At 40.4% G+C, this 15,548-nt stretch overlaps 2 protein-coding genes across 5 annotated transcripts in view; one reads left to right on the top strand and one right to left on the bottom strand.

The window, feature by feature from the left end:
- LOC100693859 (neurotrypsin) overlaps positions 1-15,548 on the top strand; it is a 32,885-nt gene that overhangs the window by 6,760 nt on the left and 10,577 nt on the right. Inside the window, exons 3-6 of the mRNA XM_005471458.4 lie at positions 9,109-9,351; positions 11,498-11,636; positions 11,725-11,903; positions 12,058-12,205. Of these exons, the coding sequence (XP_005471515.1) occupies positions 9,109-9,351; positions 11,498-11,636; positions 11,725-11,903; positions 12,058-12,205 (709 nt within the window). The remainder of the gene's footprint in view (positions 1-9,108; positions 9,352-11,497; positions 11,637-11,724; positions 11,904-12,057; positions 12,206-15,548) is intronic.
- On the bottom strand, positions 233-7,575 carry LOC100693598 (E3 ubiquitin-protein ligase TRIM21). Of its 4 annotated transcripts, none has more exons than XM_005471457.4 (3): positions 6,960-7,575; positions 5,431-5,535; positions 233-3,384 (listed from the first exon to the last, which is right to left on the bottom strand). In XM_005471457.4, the coding sequence occupies exon 3, from the start codon at positions 3,380-3,382 to the stop codon at positions 1,664-1,666; it is 1,719 nt and encodes a 572-aa protein (XP_005471514.1). In that variant the 5' UTR covers positions 3,383-3,384; positions 5,431-5,535; positions 6,960-7,575; the 3' UTR covers positions 233-1,663. The 4 variants fall into 4 exon arrangements, with proteins under 4 accessions (XP_005471514.1, XP_019217994.1, XP_019217993.1 ...); XM_019362449.2 differs by having other exon boundaries at positions 5,431-5,601; XM_019362448.2 differs by having other exon boundaries at positions 5,431-5,699.

The raw sequence follows: 15,548 nt of genomic DNA on the forward strand, positions 1-15,548 counted from the left end.
CAACAACACTAATTTGCCTTGGACATGATTGTTTGGCTCCTCCTTGACTTCTCAGAGTATTTTAAGCCTCATTTGTTTGCAGAGTACTGCCAACTAACAAATAACACAAAAACCTATCACTTTCTTTCTGTACACATTACAAAACTTCTAAACTGTGCTGGATGTGAGAGAGGTGAAAAAAGGAGCTACGAAATCCACAAATTGTAGGCAAAAAAATGACATTTATTTTGACTTTCATTCCTCACAAATATTATTTATTTGGATATTGCAAAAAAAACAACAACAACATTGCAATGAGTCAGGGAATTACACTTGTATCATTTTAACACATTATAAGCTAATGACTCCAGTTTGACACTTGAAAATTAAATGAGATAATCTTCAATCAGGTATATTTGTAATATTAAATATATCAAAATTAAAGGGACAGTTTTTTTCTCTGACTTGCTATGTGGATTTATCTGTTGTGTAGGTTTAATATACTGGAATCTGCTTTAGCAGTGCTCACAGTGCCCAAAAACACATACAAAAGAATACACTACTCAGCAGCAACATTTCTTTCTACAAATCCGTAAATACATGCAAAATGTGCATCTATTCGTGACTTACAAGAACACATCCTTTAAGTCCTTTCACCACTTTACTGACTCCACTCGTACTTTCATGTCAGCTATGTAAGTAAGAACACCTGGTGAATTCATATTTTGACTTGAAATCACAGGTGTGATTTACAGCCCCACTTTCTTTTCAGTTAAATCCTCAATTGTATTATTTCCACCCATTGTCCTCCCTCGTTAACTTGCTGTAATATCTTCTGTGCACGAAGTGCCGAACTCGTTACAAGCCTTGAACCTTTCACACTTTAACTGACGTCACCATATGTACCAGGAAAAAACCCTCTATAGTTTATTCTTTTTTTTTTTGTAGTGTAATGAATTAGTGTTTATTGTTTGCTGCCTGTTTATAAGATGAAGCCACCATCCTACATTCATAAGACAATTATGGAGCTGCCTGGCAATGTGTCAAAACGTGATAGACAAAATAATTGAATTATTATACGAAAAACTGTGATAATAAATAACTCATTAGTCATTAAATACAAATCTAAACTAAAAGGTTTGGATATTATTTTCCTCCTTAAAACAAACATTGAGAGACTTTCGTATTGAGTTCCACATTCACTGTTTTTATCAGTTTGCTTTTTCTTTTTACTTGTCAAAACCGTATTTATTCTACCATCATTTCTTTATATTTTCTTTCCAAGGAGCCAGTCTTTCTTGTAATTTTAAAGCGGTCTGCAGCAATAGTTCTTCAGGCTTTCTGGAAGATTTTTCACTCATTTTCAGTCCCGTCCTTGTACCTTAACATTTTCAGACGAGAGAAAACCGCCCGAATGTTGTGTCAGTTTGACGAGGAGCTGAAACACTTTAGAATTGTTGATCTATTTTTCTCTAGCTAATTAATAGCAAAAAGAAACCAACAAAACTGAAAAAATCTGTACCTGGATAGGCGATTAGCAAACTTAGCAAGAAAACCTCACGTATTCACATTATCTCACTGATAAATATCTATTAAAGACATTCTCCATATTGGATACATGTCCTTAAATGTAAGGCACTTGGCTTTTAACCCACAAAGACTCAAACAAAATATTATATTTGATTTAAAGAGTGAGTCTCTGAAGCCCCGCTGACTCGCTTTCACCAACAGGAACTATTATGATCGGATCCAAGTTGGAGCCAAATTCATTGTCACAGGGATTAAAGTACGGATAGAGCTCCTCGGTAAAGAAACACTCTGAGAAAGAGTAAATAAGTGTTGCAGCCTCCGTGTCCCAGAATGATATTTGACCTCTGTCGTAATCCATGAAAACCCCGATCCGCTCCACTTTCCCAAAGTGTACCGGCTCATCCGGAGAGTTGAAGGTTTCAAACTTATTTTCCAGGAACCACATGGCCCACAGCCCACTGCGCGAATCCCGACTGAGTGACCCTCTCCTCTGGACCGACGCAGCAGCCATGCCCAGACACCACTCGGTCTTCTGACCCACGTAAACCTCGAAGTAAAGCTTGCGGGATGAGAAGCTTCTGTTTCCCAGAACTGCAAGATGCTCAGTGAACATGTTTGGGTTCGAGATTTGGTTTGCCCACCATCCTGTGCGCATGCTGTATCTTACTTCTTTCAAGTCGTCTGATATCATGAGCAGAGGATGAGCCGTGTCCGGATCCAGCAAGACGTTCACTTCGTACTGCTGCATATATCTGAGTGTGGCTTTATTTGACACGTCTGAGCTGTCGCACAGTTTTTGTATGTCTGTGTTCATTTTATTGAGCAGTGTTCGCAGCTGGGAGACGGAGTTTCTCAAATATTCGCCTACGTGTTGTATCTCCAGGTGTCGGTTAAAGCTGAGATTCAACAGATCTATTGTTTGAGGCAGGACAGAGGAGTTTGGGTAGTGCCGGAGAAAATGGAGCTGATCTTTAGTCTGCTTTAGCTCAGTCAGCTTCACACTTGTCAACTGCAGCTCTGTGATCTCCTTCTCCATATCACTAATTACCCCTCCTGCTTTTTGTTCTACAGTTTTTTGTTTCTCCTCAATGACCGCGATGAGCTCTGTCTGACTCCTCTGAATCTCAGACACCAGGTCTGTTAGGTCCTGCATGCCGCTGGCAATCACCTTTTCAGTTTCTGTCTTGCTTAGCTTGACTGATTCCTTCACTTTCACGACGTTCTGGAGCCTTTCCTGGATCATCCGCTGCACTTTACCCTCAGTGTGCTCCAGCAGGCTCTTCTTCTCGTCGTACGCCTGCTCCACAGGAACAACGGAGTGCTCCTTGTGGTGGGAGCTGGAGCAGACGTCACACAGCAGAGCGCTGTCGTCTCTGCAGAACCACATCAGCAGCCTGTTATGTTCCTCACAGATCCGCCCCTCCAGGCTCGCCACAGGTTCAATCAACGTGTGCTTCTTCAGTCCAGGGGCAAGGTGATGAGGCGCCAGATGAACGTCGCAGTATGAAGTCTGACACTCCACACATGATTTAATTGCTTCTTGCGGCGTGTCGGTACAGATGCCACATAGCACCACAGCTCCAGGGCTGGCCTGCAGTGAATGAGCACTCCAGGTGTCAAAAACTTTACCTTTAAGCGACAAGACGTTTGACGCGAGTTCTGAAATGAAAGTGTTGACCTTGAGATCCGGTCTTCTTTCAAAAGTGTGATTACAGACAGGACACCGACAGACTTGCACATCGTTCCAGTAGGTTTTGATACACAACATGCAGAAGTTGTGTCCACATGGAGTGGAAACTGGGCGAGTGAAGACATCCAGGCAGATGGGACACAGAAACTGGTCCTCAGAGAAGATACTGCTGCCAGATGCCATTTCTAAGAAAACAGACAAACACTATTAAATCTAGGCCAACATTCAGATTAGCTGCTTTAGCTAAAATAAGTTCATGAGCTGTTCTGGAGCGTTTAACGGCAGCTGTCACTGCATTTTTAGTGGAAGTTATATTTTTGCCCAGCTCTGTAAAACAACCCAGAGAGTTTCCTTATATAAGCAAAAGGCTTATCTTTGCATTTAGTGCTGTAATGATTTAACGCTGACTTTAAACATTAAAATTTAAACTCGAATGGCAGGTTTCGCTCTGTTGTTTTCAGGCTGCAGAACAGGACGCGACCCATGTGATCACCTTAATGAGCCTCAGTATTGCCCGGGGACAAATTATTCCTGTATCAGCCAGCATCGTCCTGATAACATTCAAATCAGTTCATAACCAGATAGTCTGCACTTAAACCACAGAGCAAAAGTACCAAACTGCACCATCATCGAGACTCAGGATTAAGTGGATCCATGCTTATAGACTGGGTTTTTAATAAACGCCGGTCTTTCTCGTTTCATTTTCATATTATGTATTTGCGTCCTTTTTTTTTACTTGTTGCTTTTGAGTAGGCATTTTCCTGTATTAATTGCTAACTTCATGAACCTTTATTAACTTGATTAACCTTATGAATTTAAAGCCACTAACCAACTTAAAAACCTGGCTGTGTAGATTTGAGCTGCAGGTCTCTAATAACATAACTACTGATGTTATTCACAAATAGACTGATTAGATGAGCTAATGTGAGAGCTCACTATATGGAGATGTGGGGTAACACATATAAAAGCACACTACAGTCACCATGCACAAAAAGTGCAGTAAGGATAGTTAATAAGGTCGGATATCTGGAAAACACAAACTCATTATTTTTAAATTCAAAAATGTGGAAATTCATGGATCTGGTCAAATTTAAAACTGGTCAACCAATATTCAGAAGAAGAAATAATTTGTTACCAAAAATATTAAATATTAAAAGTGTTCACAGACAGAGAGGGGAGTTTATGAGCTGAGAGGGGAGCTAAATTTTAAAAAACACAAAGCGAGGACAACAGCGAGGAGCATGCAGTTAACAGTCTGTGGAGTAATGTGGAGGAGGCTATACAAATATAAATCAGTTAAAAAATCATATAAAAACACTAATAAAGCACTATATGGAAGAGTTGGGGTGTTAAATCTTTATATTAAGAATGACGTATTATAATAAAGCAATACTTTTGGATAGGTGTAGTTAAATAACTATAGATCAGTGTATAAAGGTGTATATGTTAATATAACACAGGACTGTGCATTTGATATTTATATAAGTATATTTATAGCATATATGTATATTTTAGATTGTATAATTAAAGTAGATATATACGATGAATTAATAAGCGTGAGAATTAATACGCATTGAACTGGATAAGGCCAACATTTTTTTTCCATGTGAATGTGATGACTTTTACTGATTTATACTGACTTATATTGATTGATTGATTGATTGATTGACTGATTGATTAATCTTGAGTCTTACTAAAAGGAGTTAGTAGCTATTAAAGATGATTGTAGTTGTGCATTAAGAGGAACTGCTTGTTTGATATCTTGAACGTCATTATTTATTTATTTATTCATTTTTAAATCACATGTGATCATATTTGGAAGTTAGTTAATGCTTGCACTAGTTTGGGTGGATGGTTACCAGCTGTCACTGTGATATTAAATAGGCTGATTTTGGCAACCAAACAACAGACTTGAAACAAAATGTACCTACTGGGGAAAATAAACAGCCGATTCCTTTTCTTTTTATATCTCAGTGCTGAATAGGGCAAACCCACCTGTCAATCAAAGGGCTTACACCCCTCATAATCAGGCTGGTCTACGTGTCCCTGGCTCTGCTAAAATTTTAAGAAATTCCCAGTGGGGTTAAAGTGTAAATAAAATTGACTTTCACTTTCAGTCTGAGAAGACTAGCAGAAAGCATGATCTCAGCTGTTTTAGAGCAAACGCTACTCCTAATCAAATAAAAGAGAATTAAAAAGGATTCAGAGTGTCAAATATATCAAATACTCGCCTGATTGTTGACATCAGAATTTCCTACAGTGGTGAGGTCTTCTTATATCGCTGAACAGGCAGCTGTCTCACATTCTGCAGTTAGAAACCGTCACTTTCTGGACGCCTGTGAAGAAAAGTTATGTGCACGGATTGTTGGCTTTGCAGTTGATGATGGAGTTGCGGTGATGGGCTGATGGGGAGGTAGCAACCACATTTCTGCGTTAAATCATCCCTAATCTAACTGTCATTTAGTGCATCTTTCACATTTAGAACTTGTGGTCCATGATGCTGTAAAACACATTAGAGAGCTGAGTCATTTTCACACATTTATTAGTTCGCTGATCTCAGCGAACGAACCCGTTTGCCTCCTTCTCAGTCTGAAGATTCGCAGATATGGGTAAAAGAGGGTTTACAGATGACAGATTTCCTCTATGGGAAAAAAATATGTCATTAAAGCAGAGAAAGAAGAAATCTGCTGTGACAAAATATCATATTTTGTGTTGTTTTTTAATTGGCACAGCTGGCCAAACAGCACAAAGTGAAAGAAGTCACAAACTAAACAGTCTATTGCTTCGTTTTATTGGCTGACCAATGTGAGACTGAGAATATTACACATTTTAGTTTCACTTAGAAACTACGCAGCACAGTATACGCTGTTGTCTGGTTTCTAAATTATTTCATGGAAAAAGAAAAGCACACATCACAGTGTTTATGATCCATATGTTTAAGCCTTCGAACAAGTATAAAAAAAGGATGATTTATACAAACTCCACGCCTTGTACAGCTGCCATGAATGGGGGAAATCATCTATAAGAACCAAATCTGTTTTTTTCCCCAGGCTGTACAAATGCTTTTTCTCCGGCTGTAAGTTTAGGCATCTTAACATGCTCCTCTTTTAAAGCTAGCATCAACTGGCCACTAGAGGAACTTTAGTTTCTAGCACTTCTATTAATGGACTCGGTTTTATCAACCTTTCCAGAATTGGTTTGACACAATGAGGCAATGAATGAGAGAAACCACTAACTATTACTCATTTGGTCAACTATGTGTGGTACACAGGTATCATCCCACTCTGTCAGTAAGTAACCTTAAAATAGACTGGCAACTTCCTTAAACCTTATGCTATTGTTGGAGTCATAATCAGATAAACTTAAAAAAAAAAAAAAGGAAAAGAGAAGTTTTTTCATATAAAATTCATCCCACGTGGCCTTTGTATCCTTGGCATATGCAGCTGGAAAGTATGTTGTTATTGTTACTTTCACTTTTCATGCTTTCTGCCTTAAAAGCTGCAGTTTAGAGTTCACTACTGACACTGGAAACATGGTGAAACGTGGGAAATTCGACTCCGACATTTAGACAACAAATATCTTTGATCAGGAATATCAATAAAGAGATCATGTGATCATATTTGAGACAACAGCTGTGGCAACATTTCTCATGTAAAAGTTTTCAACAGCAAAGAGGTTTATGACCGTACAGCACATAAATAATACTAATGGCAGTAGCTATGTGTTATTAAGAAAGCTTAGGTCACTAGTGACTACTTACTTGTTGCTCCTCGTTGGTGGGGGAGTGAGAAGAATGAGGATCGCTCAGTTCCCTTTCTCCAGAAGTATTTTGCTTTTGGTTTCCTTGGTGTCGAATTTCCTTAAAGGGACAGGCACCCTTTTTCTTGCTGCTTGCTCCGCATTCAGGTTTTGAGTCCAGTATGAGGGTGATTTAAATTTTTTAATTCTTAAGGATACATTTGTGCTTTACTTCAGAATTGCTTTTCCTCTTATCTGCCTCCAGTCTGTCTGTGTGTATTTGTGTGTATTTGTGTTGGTCACTCTGCAGTGAAATCTATGGCTGTGTGGGTTTAGTGTGTGAGGTGAGCTTCAGGGTTGCAGAGCGGTGTGTGCTGAAGAGATAAGGGATGGGGGTTGCTGATACACCTCCACCATTAATCATGGTTTAGTAGCCGCTTGGCCTCCGAAACCCCCGAAGCTTTGGTGCGGGAAAAGTACTGAAGTTCTTCAGAGGAAGATGCAACGACTCAAGAGGAAAACACTCCTGTATCTGTAGAAAACAACATTCAGTTGAGCTCTTTCTTTGGTTTAGGGGTTTTCATACTTTCAGATCAGCCAAAGTGAAACAAGAAAGTACAGAAGAAAGTCAGGAAGAAATCAAAGAAAAAAAATACACTCACTAGCCACTTTATTGGATGCAGCTGCTGTTCAACTACCTAATCAGCCAATCGCATAGCAGAAACTGCATTTAGGTTAACATGTTTAAGATGACCTGCTGAACTTCAATTCAGTATCAGAATTGGGAAGAAAGGTGATTTAAGTGACTTTAAACGTGTTGTGGTTGTTGGTGCCAGAGGGGCTTATCTGATTATTTCAGAAACTGCTGATGTACTCACAACTATTTCTAGGGTTGACAAAGAATTGTGCCTTACTGATGCAGGAGGAAAATGGCATAAACAGCAGTTCAGGCTCCTGTTGTATGTAATATAAGTTAGATGGTAGGCTGTTGTAAGCGCATTAGTACTAAAAACTGCTCATTTCAGTCTGTTGCTAGGTGGTTGTTAGGCAACAAAAGGTGATATAGATAAGAACCAGCATGTAGCCTGAGTTGGCAGACAAAAACACAAACAGACAGACAGACATGTTGTGTATTATAGTTAACATTTTGTTGATATTTGTAATTAACTTGGCATAATTTTCACCGGGATTGTTTTATTTTTTCCTCTTAACTGTCTTCAGCTTGTTTGCTGTTGTGCTGTGAATAAAAAATTTAGTGACTGATTGTTTGTGCCACATTAAGCAGATGTTGATCTTTCACAGAAACGAATCTGAGGTGCTGCTGCTGTGACAGAATGGAAGAAAAAACAAAAAAATCATTAGCAAACATCCTGGATATCTGTACCAAAGTTCAGCCACCCTTCCCACATTTGTTACAGAAGCAAACGACTAATGCAATCAGCATAAGTTCATCCTCTGTTTAACATGTTATAGTTCAGTGTGGCCCAGCAGACCAACATTCCCACAAATATGGAAATACGTTTAAAAAGATCAAGTAAACAAAGTCAGAGAGATCCTATTTGCCACTCTGCTTGTATAAATCAGTCACCTTTTTAAGTGACTTTGCTCCTCTGAGTGCGCTGTGCAGTGCCTGTATGTGCACCACTCTGCCCATTACATTCTTTAGCATGATTTCTTTTCATTAGCGGGTTCTGTGTGCGTGTTAATCAGCTGCAGCACAAAACCTGCTCTACATTTTGTGGCCTAATTTTGCTACACTTTGATGTCAGCAGTTTCCCTCTCAGTCTGTCGAAGCTTCACTCACCCGTTCCTCCCTCTCAGAGAAGATTACTGGCAGTATCTGGCCACCACCATGTTAAATAAGGAGGTTCAGGGTCATGGAAATTTCCCCAGTTCACCATGGATCAGTGTGGTTGAATGCCTTAGAGGGGATCCTGCTGCAGTACTGGAGAATCATCCATGTAGGGTTTTATGTTAAGATATAATAAAGACACGGGGATAACGTGATTTGAATAATACCCGTTTCACTCCCATTTCACCTCTCTTTTCCCAGACTATCTCTTTTATTCACATTGTCCTCTCTGACCCAAATACCCGTCCTTTTATCCAAAACATCTCATTCTCTCATCTTCCTCAACATTTACTTACTCTCCTCTCCTTTTGGTGTGCAGTGCCTCTGTCATGCTCTGAGGGATTCACAGAACTGGGATACTACAACGGCACCGTGTCGCAGACGGACTCTGGTGCCCCCTGTCTGAAATGGACCGAGTTTCCAGACTATGTCATGCAGTACCCGGGCCGCGGCCTGGGTGACCACAACTACTGCAGGAACCCGGATCGCGAGTCCAACCCGTGGTGTTTCTTCCGACAGAACTCAGGAGCAATTGGCTGGGCCTACTGCGACTGCCACCAGGGTATGTCCACAGACGCTCAGAACAGTTCATGCATGATTAAAAACAAGAGTTAACCTTTAAATGATTTCATTCCACATTTAGTGCTGTACTCATTTCCCCCCCAGCATATTCAAATGAAACATTTGTTAGTTGCTGGTTAAGCTGTTCACAAGGTTTTCACACCAAAAAGAAGGGAAGATACTCTTTGAATGTAAAATATAATATCTGCAAAACAACTGCAACAATTCAAAATCCCATGAAATTTGGTGTGTAAAGATAAAATTCTATCGATAATTGGCATTTATGACTGATTAATGACTGAGCTGCAATAACGTGTTGACAAGTTCCTTAACCTGCATTATTTTAAATGTCCAAAAGGAGAATATGACACTGTTTTTCATTTTATTTGTTTTAGTAAACATTTTCCTGGTGAGTTTATATTCTCAATTGCAAGTTTGAAGAGTTGTTTAAATCAGCAGGATGTTCATTTTGTAAATTGTGGCTCCATTTACAGTAAAACAGTCACAAACTGAACACCAGTTCCTCTTGTAATGGAGAATAATTTCTAAATCTGGTTTCTGGCATGTAAAATCTAAACTTTCTATATCAGTATTACTCAATTTAAAATTAAGCCACTGACTGGCTCAACAACCAATTTCTAAACTCATTAGAGTTCCAGATATAAACTATTTCAAATGTTACCAACATTGTCTTTCTATCAACTCAATGTATTTAATAGAATATCTACTTTCAAATCCATGTGATTGTGGGACTTTTAGTATTTATTTCCACTTACCTGACTCTGAGGATCCTCCTTTTTCCTTCACAACTGCTTCAATTGTTTGTGGCTCAAATTCAGCTAGATGTTGGAAGCAATCCTCAGAGATGTTGGTCCCTACTGACATGATAGCATCACATTAGTGATGTGAATCTCCTGTTCCACCACATTCCAAAGGTGCTCAGTTGGACTGAGATCTGGTGACTGTGGACTCACTCAGTTCAAGAAACCAGTTTGAGAATATCTGATCTTTGTGACTCAGCACGTTATCCTGCTGGAATGCTTTCATGTTGTTTACAAAATGTTCTAACACTAACGTGTGTGTTGCAGCAGAAATCAAGACTCAATAGACCAGGCAACGTATTTCACATCTCAAATTGCCCACTTCTGGTGAGCCCATGCAAACTGTAGCCTCTGTTTCCTGTTCTTAGCTGACAGGAAGGACACTCGGTATTTTCTTCTTCTGCTTTAGTCCATCTGCTTCAAGGTTCTACATATAGTATGTTCAGAGATGCTCTTCTGCATACCTTGGTTGTAATGAGTGCTAGCAGGACAGAGGTCCACGCTTCTGCTCACTACATATTTTTTCTTTTTCAGACCAGTCTCTGTAAATCTTAGAGCTTGTGTGGGAAAATCCAAGTAGGTCAGCAGTTCCTCAAATACCAGCCTGTCTAATACCAACAACCATGCCACATTCAAAGTCACATTTTATCCACTTTCTGTTGCTCAGTTTTAACTTCAACAGGTCATTTTGACTAAATGCACTGAGTTGTTTCCACATGGTGTACCTAACAAATTGTCTGTTGAGTTAATTTTATCTGATAAATGTAAATCCTTTTTTTATTTTTAAACAGGCCACTGGTTTTGTGTCATCTTGCACAAGTGGCCTACTGGGAAAACAAGTTTAGTTTTGTATAGCTATATATTTGCTATGAAACAACAGACAGCCACAGATGATTACGAGCTGTTGGATGTATTGGAGGGATTAGCATTTGAAGAGACAGATATTCCCCCTCTGGACAAACGAGTTTAAAGGATGACTGTCGGTTTTAGATACACCTGAAACCAAACTTCAAAGGAATGCTAATGTTTGTCTGCAGGATGCATCAACAGACAAGTGCTTGATAAAGTGATGTAGAGGTGTTCAGTGCTGAATATTGAATCAAACAGTGGAGCTCTGCCAGAGATATGATCACAATCTAATAACTGAATCATAACAAACACCTTGATGAGTGGTTAACCTCGCAGTATGCATGATGCCTGTGAAGACGAGTTTGTACTGAACTTATTTGGTTTATTATGTCAAAATTATGTTTATTATCTACTCGCGTTGCCATTGTGAATTTTTGAGTTTTCTGATCATTAAAATTTGCGTGTTTGTGATTTTAGGTGCTACACGTCTGGTTGGCAGCTCGATCTCTGGCAGCGGGCGAGTTGAGGTTTACCTGAACGGCCAGTGGGGAGCGGTGTGCGACTCTCACTGGACAGACCGGGATGCCAGTGTGATCTGCAGACAGCTGGGTCTGGGGTAGGTCGGATGAAACATCTGTTAAGAGTTACAGTGACGTGTGACTGATGTAAAAGGTTCATTCTCACCGGTGACGTTTCTATTTCAGCGATATCGGCACAGCGTTGCAGCACTCTCAGTTTGGCTCGGGCTCTGGCCTATTTCACTACGAACGTCTGGGTTGCCGCGGCGATGAGAACACCCTGAGTAAGTGCCGGAGCAGGATGTTCGTCACTGGTGACTGTAGCCATGGAAACGAAGCAGCAGTGGTGTGCGCGCCACCAGAAGGTCAGTGTGACTTCCACAATGTCGCGGCAAATGCACCTGAATGTTTCGGCCCATACATAAGAGGCACAGAGCGATTCGGTTCCAATAAAATGTGTGTGAGAGCATTCAAGGTGGATGCTGCTGGATCTCATGCCATCTTTCAAACTCCTCTCAGGCAGTGGCCCTCCTCTGCGACTGGTTGGAGGTGAGGAAGACTTTGAAGGTCGTGTAGAGGTGTTTCATGCAGGAAGGTGGGGCTCTATCTGCGATGACCAGTGGGACAACAGGGATGCAGAGGTGGTGTGCAGACAGCTCGGTTTTGGGTACGTTCACACCTCCACCACAACTAGTTAACAGATGTATGGTAACATTTTGATCTTTGTCCAAGTTTAAAGGTTACGTTATGAGCCTCAGGTCACAGAGACACCTACTGTAGTAGGAGAGCCACAAATGTACAAATGAAGAAGGCAAAGACTATGCCTGTTTTAAATTGGCTTTCTATCCCCTTGAAGGTCTTCTCCTTGTGCACCTCTGGACCAGGTCCAGAACTGCTGCTATTTCTAGATCACTCCCTGTATGTCCTGTTGTCACCACCTGGCAAGTTGACCCGACTTTTATGTCAAGGATCGTCACCGGCTCGGTCTCTCCTCACGAATAAGAGGCCTAACAGTTTTCAGGGGATAAGTGTACTCCTAAAGTAGCAGGCAGCATAATGTGTACTGCGGTACCTGCAGACTCTTTTATGTCTGTCACGTTCTCAGCATGAACCTGGTCTCATTGGTGAAGAGAACTGGGTGCCACTGGCACTGCCAAAAGATGATGAGTGCTCATGCATCCCTCAAAATCTGTTTGTGACAGTCAGGTTAGATGAAAGAACTTGGGTAGCCCGCTGCAGGTCCCTGTGTCGATCTGACAGTGATCCTCCTGATTGTACAATCGTACTCAAGCAAAGATGCAGATACTGGTTCAGCTGCTGGCTTGCCCTTCCATAGCCTTGCCCAGCTCTCCTCTTGTAACAGCCTGGAGACACAGCAAACCTTCCTGTGACGGGACGTATGGATACCCCACCCTGAAGGAACTGGACCATCTGTACAACACTCAGAGTGTAGTATTCTGTGGCCACCACCTGCAAAACCATTCTGTCATGATCGAAGGTTCATACACACAGTGGGGATCCAAAAGCAGACTCAGTACAAAATTCACAGGAACTATGTACAGATTTATTTCTCTAACATAAATGATCAGGAACAACTTAAGAATATAACTTAAGCTGAGGAACTGAAATTCCCTGGGAAGCAGTGATCTGGACCGTGGGAAGCTGCAACAGAAAGAGGAACAATTACTTGTGTGCAGGAAAGGAGAGAGTCAAAACTAAACCAGAATTAGAATGCTGCGGCTTACAATCAGAGTCAGACCGTGGGGCTCGGAGGGGAGGGAAAATCCAAGGAGGGAGACACGGAGACTGAGGGAGTTCTCTTGCGCGCAAAACAGGCAGGAGGACGGTCCAACCCGAGGGCGTGGCCACTGAGGCAAGCCGAACACTAACTGTTTCCACGGACCATGACACATTCCCTTTTTTGGGACAGTTGTGGCTGCCTCTCCAGTGTACCTCTTGTCAATTTTATTTGCACTAAAGCAGATGAAATGGATTCACAGTGGTTTATGGTTCCAAATGGGAAAGATTGATATCCCTGAAGTTTAATTAACGTTGTGTATACTGTGATGTTTGAGTGTTCCCTTTCTTTTTTGAGCATGGTATATAAACATGGGGTTGTGTGCCATGTATTGAACTCCCTCAGGGTCTCTGACTGCATCTAGATTACTGTAACTGCTTGAAGCGTCTGATGGAGAAAGAGCAAATGGCAGATTTGGAAATGCAGGCTTTTTATTAGCCAAAGCAAATGTATCACGCCACCTGCCCTAGATGCCCGCTTTGGCTCCTTGTGACTTTGTCCTTAAAGTGTCGCCTTTTTGACTCAGTGGAGGAGATCCAGAACATATCCCAAGTGTGCAAGTTGTTGCAGGGCTGCTCAAGGAGACGACCTTCAGGGGGATAGCAGCCAAATGTAAATCCGGTCCAGCTTATGCTTTTTAGTTGCACAACTTTTTGACTGCACCTGGCAGGTGTTTATATGTTTCTCTCTCAGTGGAAAAACTTGTAATGGAACCACAATGACACAAGATTTACAGGTTTGCAGTGTGGCAGCTGAAAATGACAGAATTAGTGGGCCATTTTGGATGACACACATACAGGGAACATTCGGCTCTGGAATTTTCACTAATCACTTGACAAACAGAAGATGCCAGTATCTTTAAAATCCAAAAAATGAGTTAAAATTGAATTATTAATCAGATGCCGTTGAGTAAGCTGGAGATGTTCAGGATTCTCCAGCAGAGCAGACTGCAGTTTGTCTCATCTTGAAAATACTTCCTCACACACAGAGTGTAAACCCTACGGAGAAGAAAGTGAACTTGTAGCTGCAAAGAGAAAGAATTTCCTCCATGTTTAACACGAGGTTGCATTTCATCTCCCGAAACACTGGGGGACACCTCACCATCTGTGTTTGTGCCTGTAAATAATAGATGTCCTGACACTGATGCACAGGTTCCCACACAGCTGCGTACAGCTGTACACAGCTGTGCGCTGATGTGTTTTGACACGCAAAACGAAACGAAGCAAACTCGATTTGTTTTTCCCCACATGGATTGTATTTGTTTTTTGTTTTGCTCTGCAATAGAAAGAGAATATGTGTCAAACATTTAGACACTTTTCATGCTGGCACTAGCTAACACTCCTCCTTCCTGTGAACAAACAGCAGAGGAAGAAAAACTCAAATCTGTGACAATAATCAATTACAAATAAGAGTTCTGCATTTAGTACTTTAATTGGAAGTGCAAGTTTTTAAATATAATGAGGAAAATGTAGACGTAAAAACATTAAATGTATGTATGAATGAAAAAACAGGGTTTTACCTTTTTTTAACTGATTAAAAAAGTAAATTATTACACTAATAAATAATTCACTAATGAATCTTAAATGATTCATATGAAAGAAAATAAGAAAATATTTTTTAAAATTTATATCTGAGAGGCTGTAATCACAAATGTTCAGTATACACAAACCACCCATATTTGTATTTTATTTATACAATATTTATTTGTAAAATTTAAACAACACATGTTAACATGAGTGCATTTAAATAAAATGCAACTATACAGTGCATATAAAACGTTTAGCCACAGCTACCTTGCAGACCTTGTCCCTGGTTGGGCTTTTTAAAGACACAATATATCAATGCAAATATCAGATCAAACAGAAAACAGCAACAAAGACCACACAAGCCATAATTTTGCCTGTGAATTAAAATGTTTAAGATCTGATGGCAAAGTGTTCAGAATCTGTGCGCCTTTTAAAATTTAAGAAGCTGTACTGAATAAATTTCACTTTATAAAATCATTTATAGATTTCCTGTCCTCCCCCTGCTTCCAGTTTTAGCACAAGCAGAAACACAAAAGGGCTTTTTATAGCAAGCTGGCATTAAGAAGACATCACTATATAAAGCAGCATTTTGGATGATTTTATTTATTCAAAGAGTATCTTTAGATTATATTTTTTTTGTCATAGTCGTGTTTTTCAGAGTTATATCCAGTAGACTGACAGATTTT

Source organism: Oreochromis niloticus, linkage group LG8 (assembly GCF_001858045.2).
Source record: "Oreochromis niloticus isolate F11D_XX linkage group LG8, O_niloticus_UMD_NMBU, whole genome shotgun sequence".
In the NCBI taxonomy this organism is placed as follows: domain Eukaryota; kingdom Metazoa; phylum Chordata; class Actinopteri; order Cichliformes; family Cichlidae; genus Oreochromis; species Oreochromis niloticus.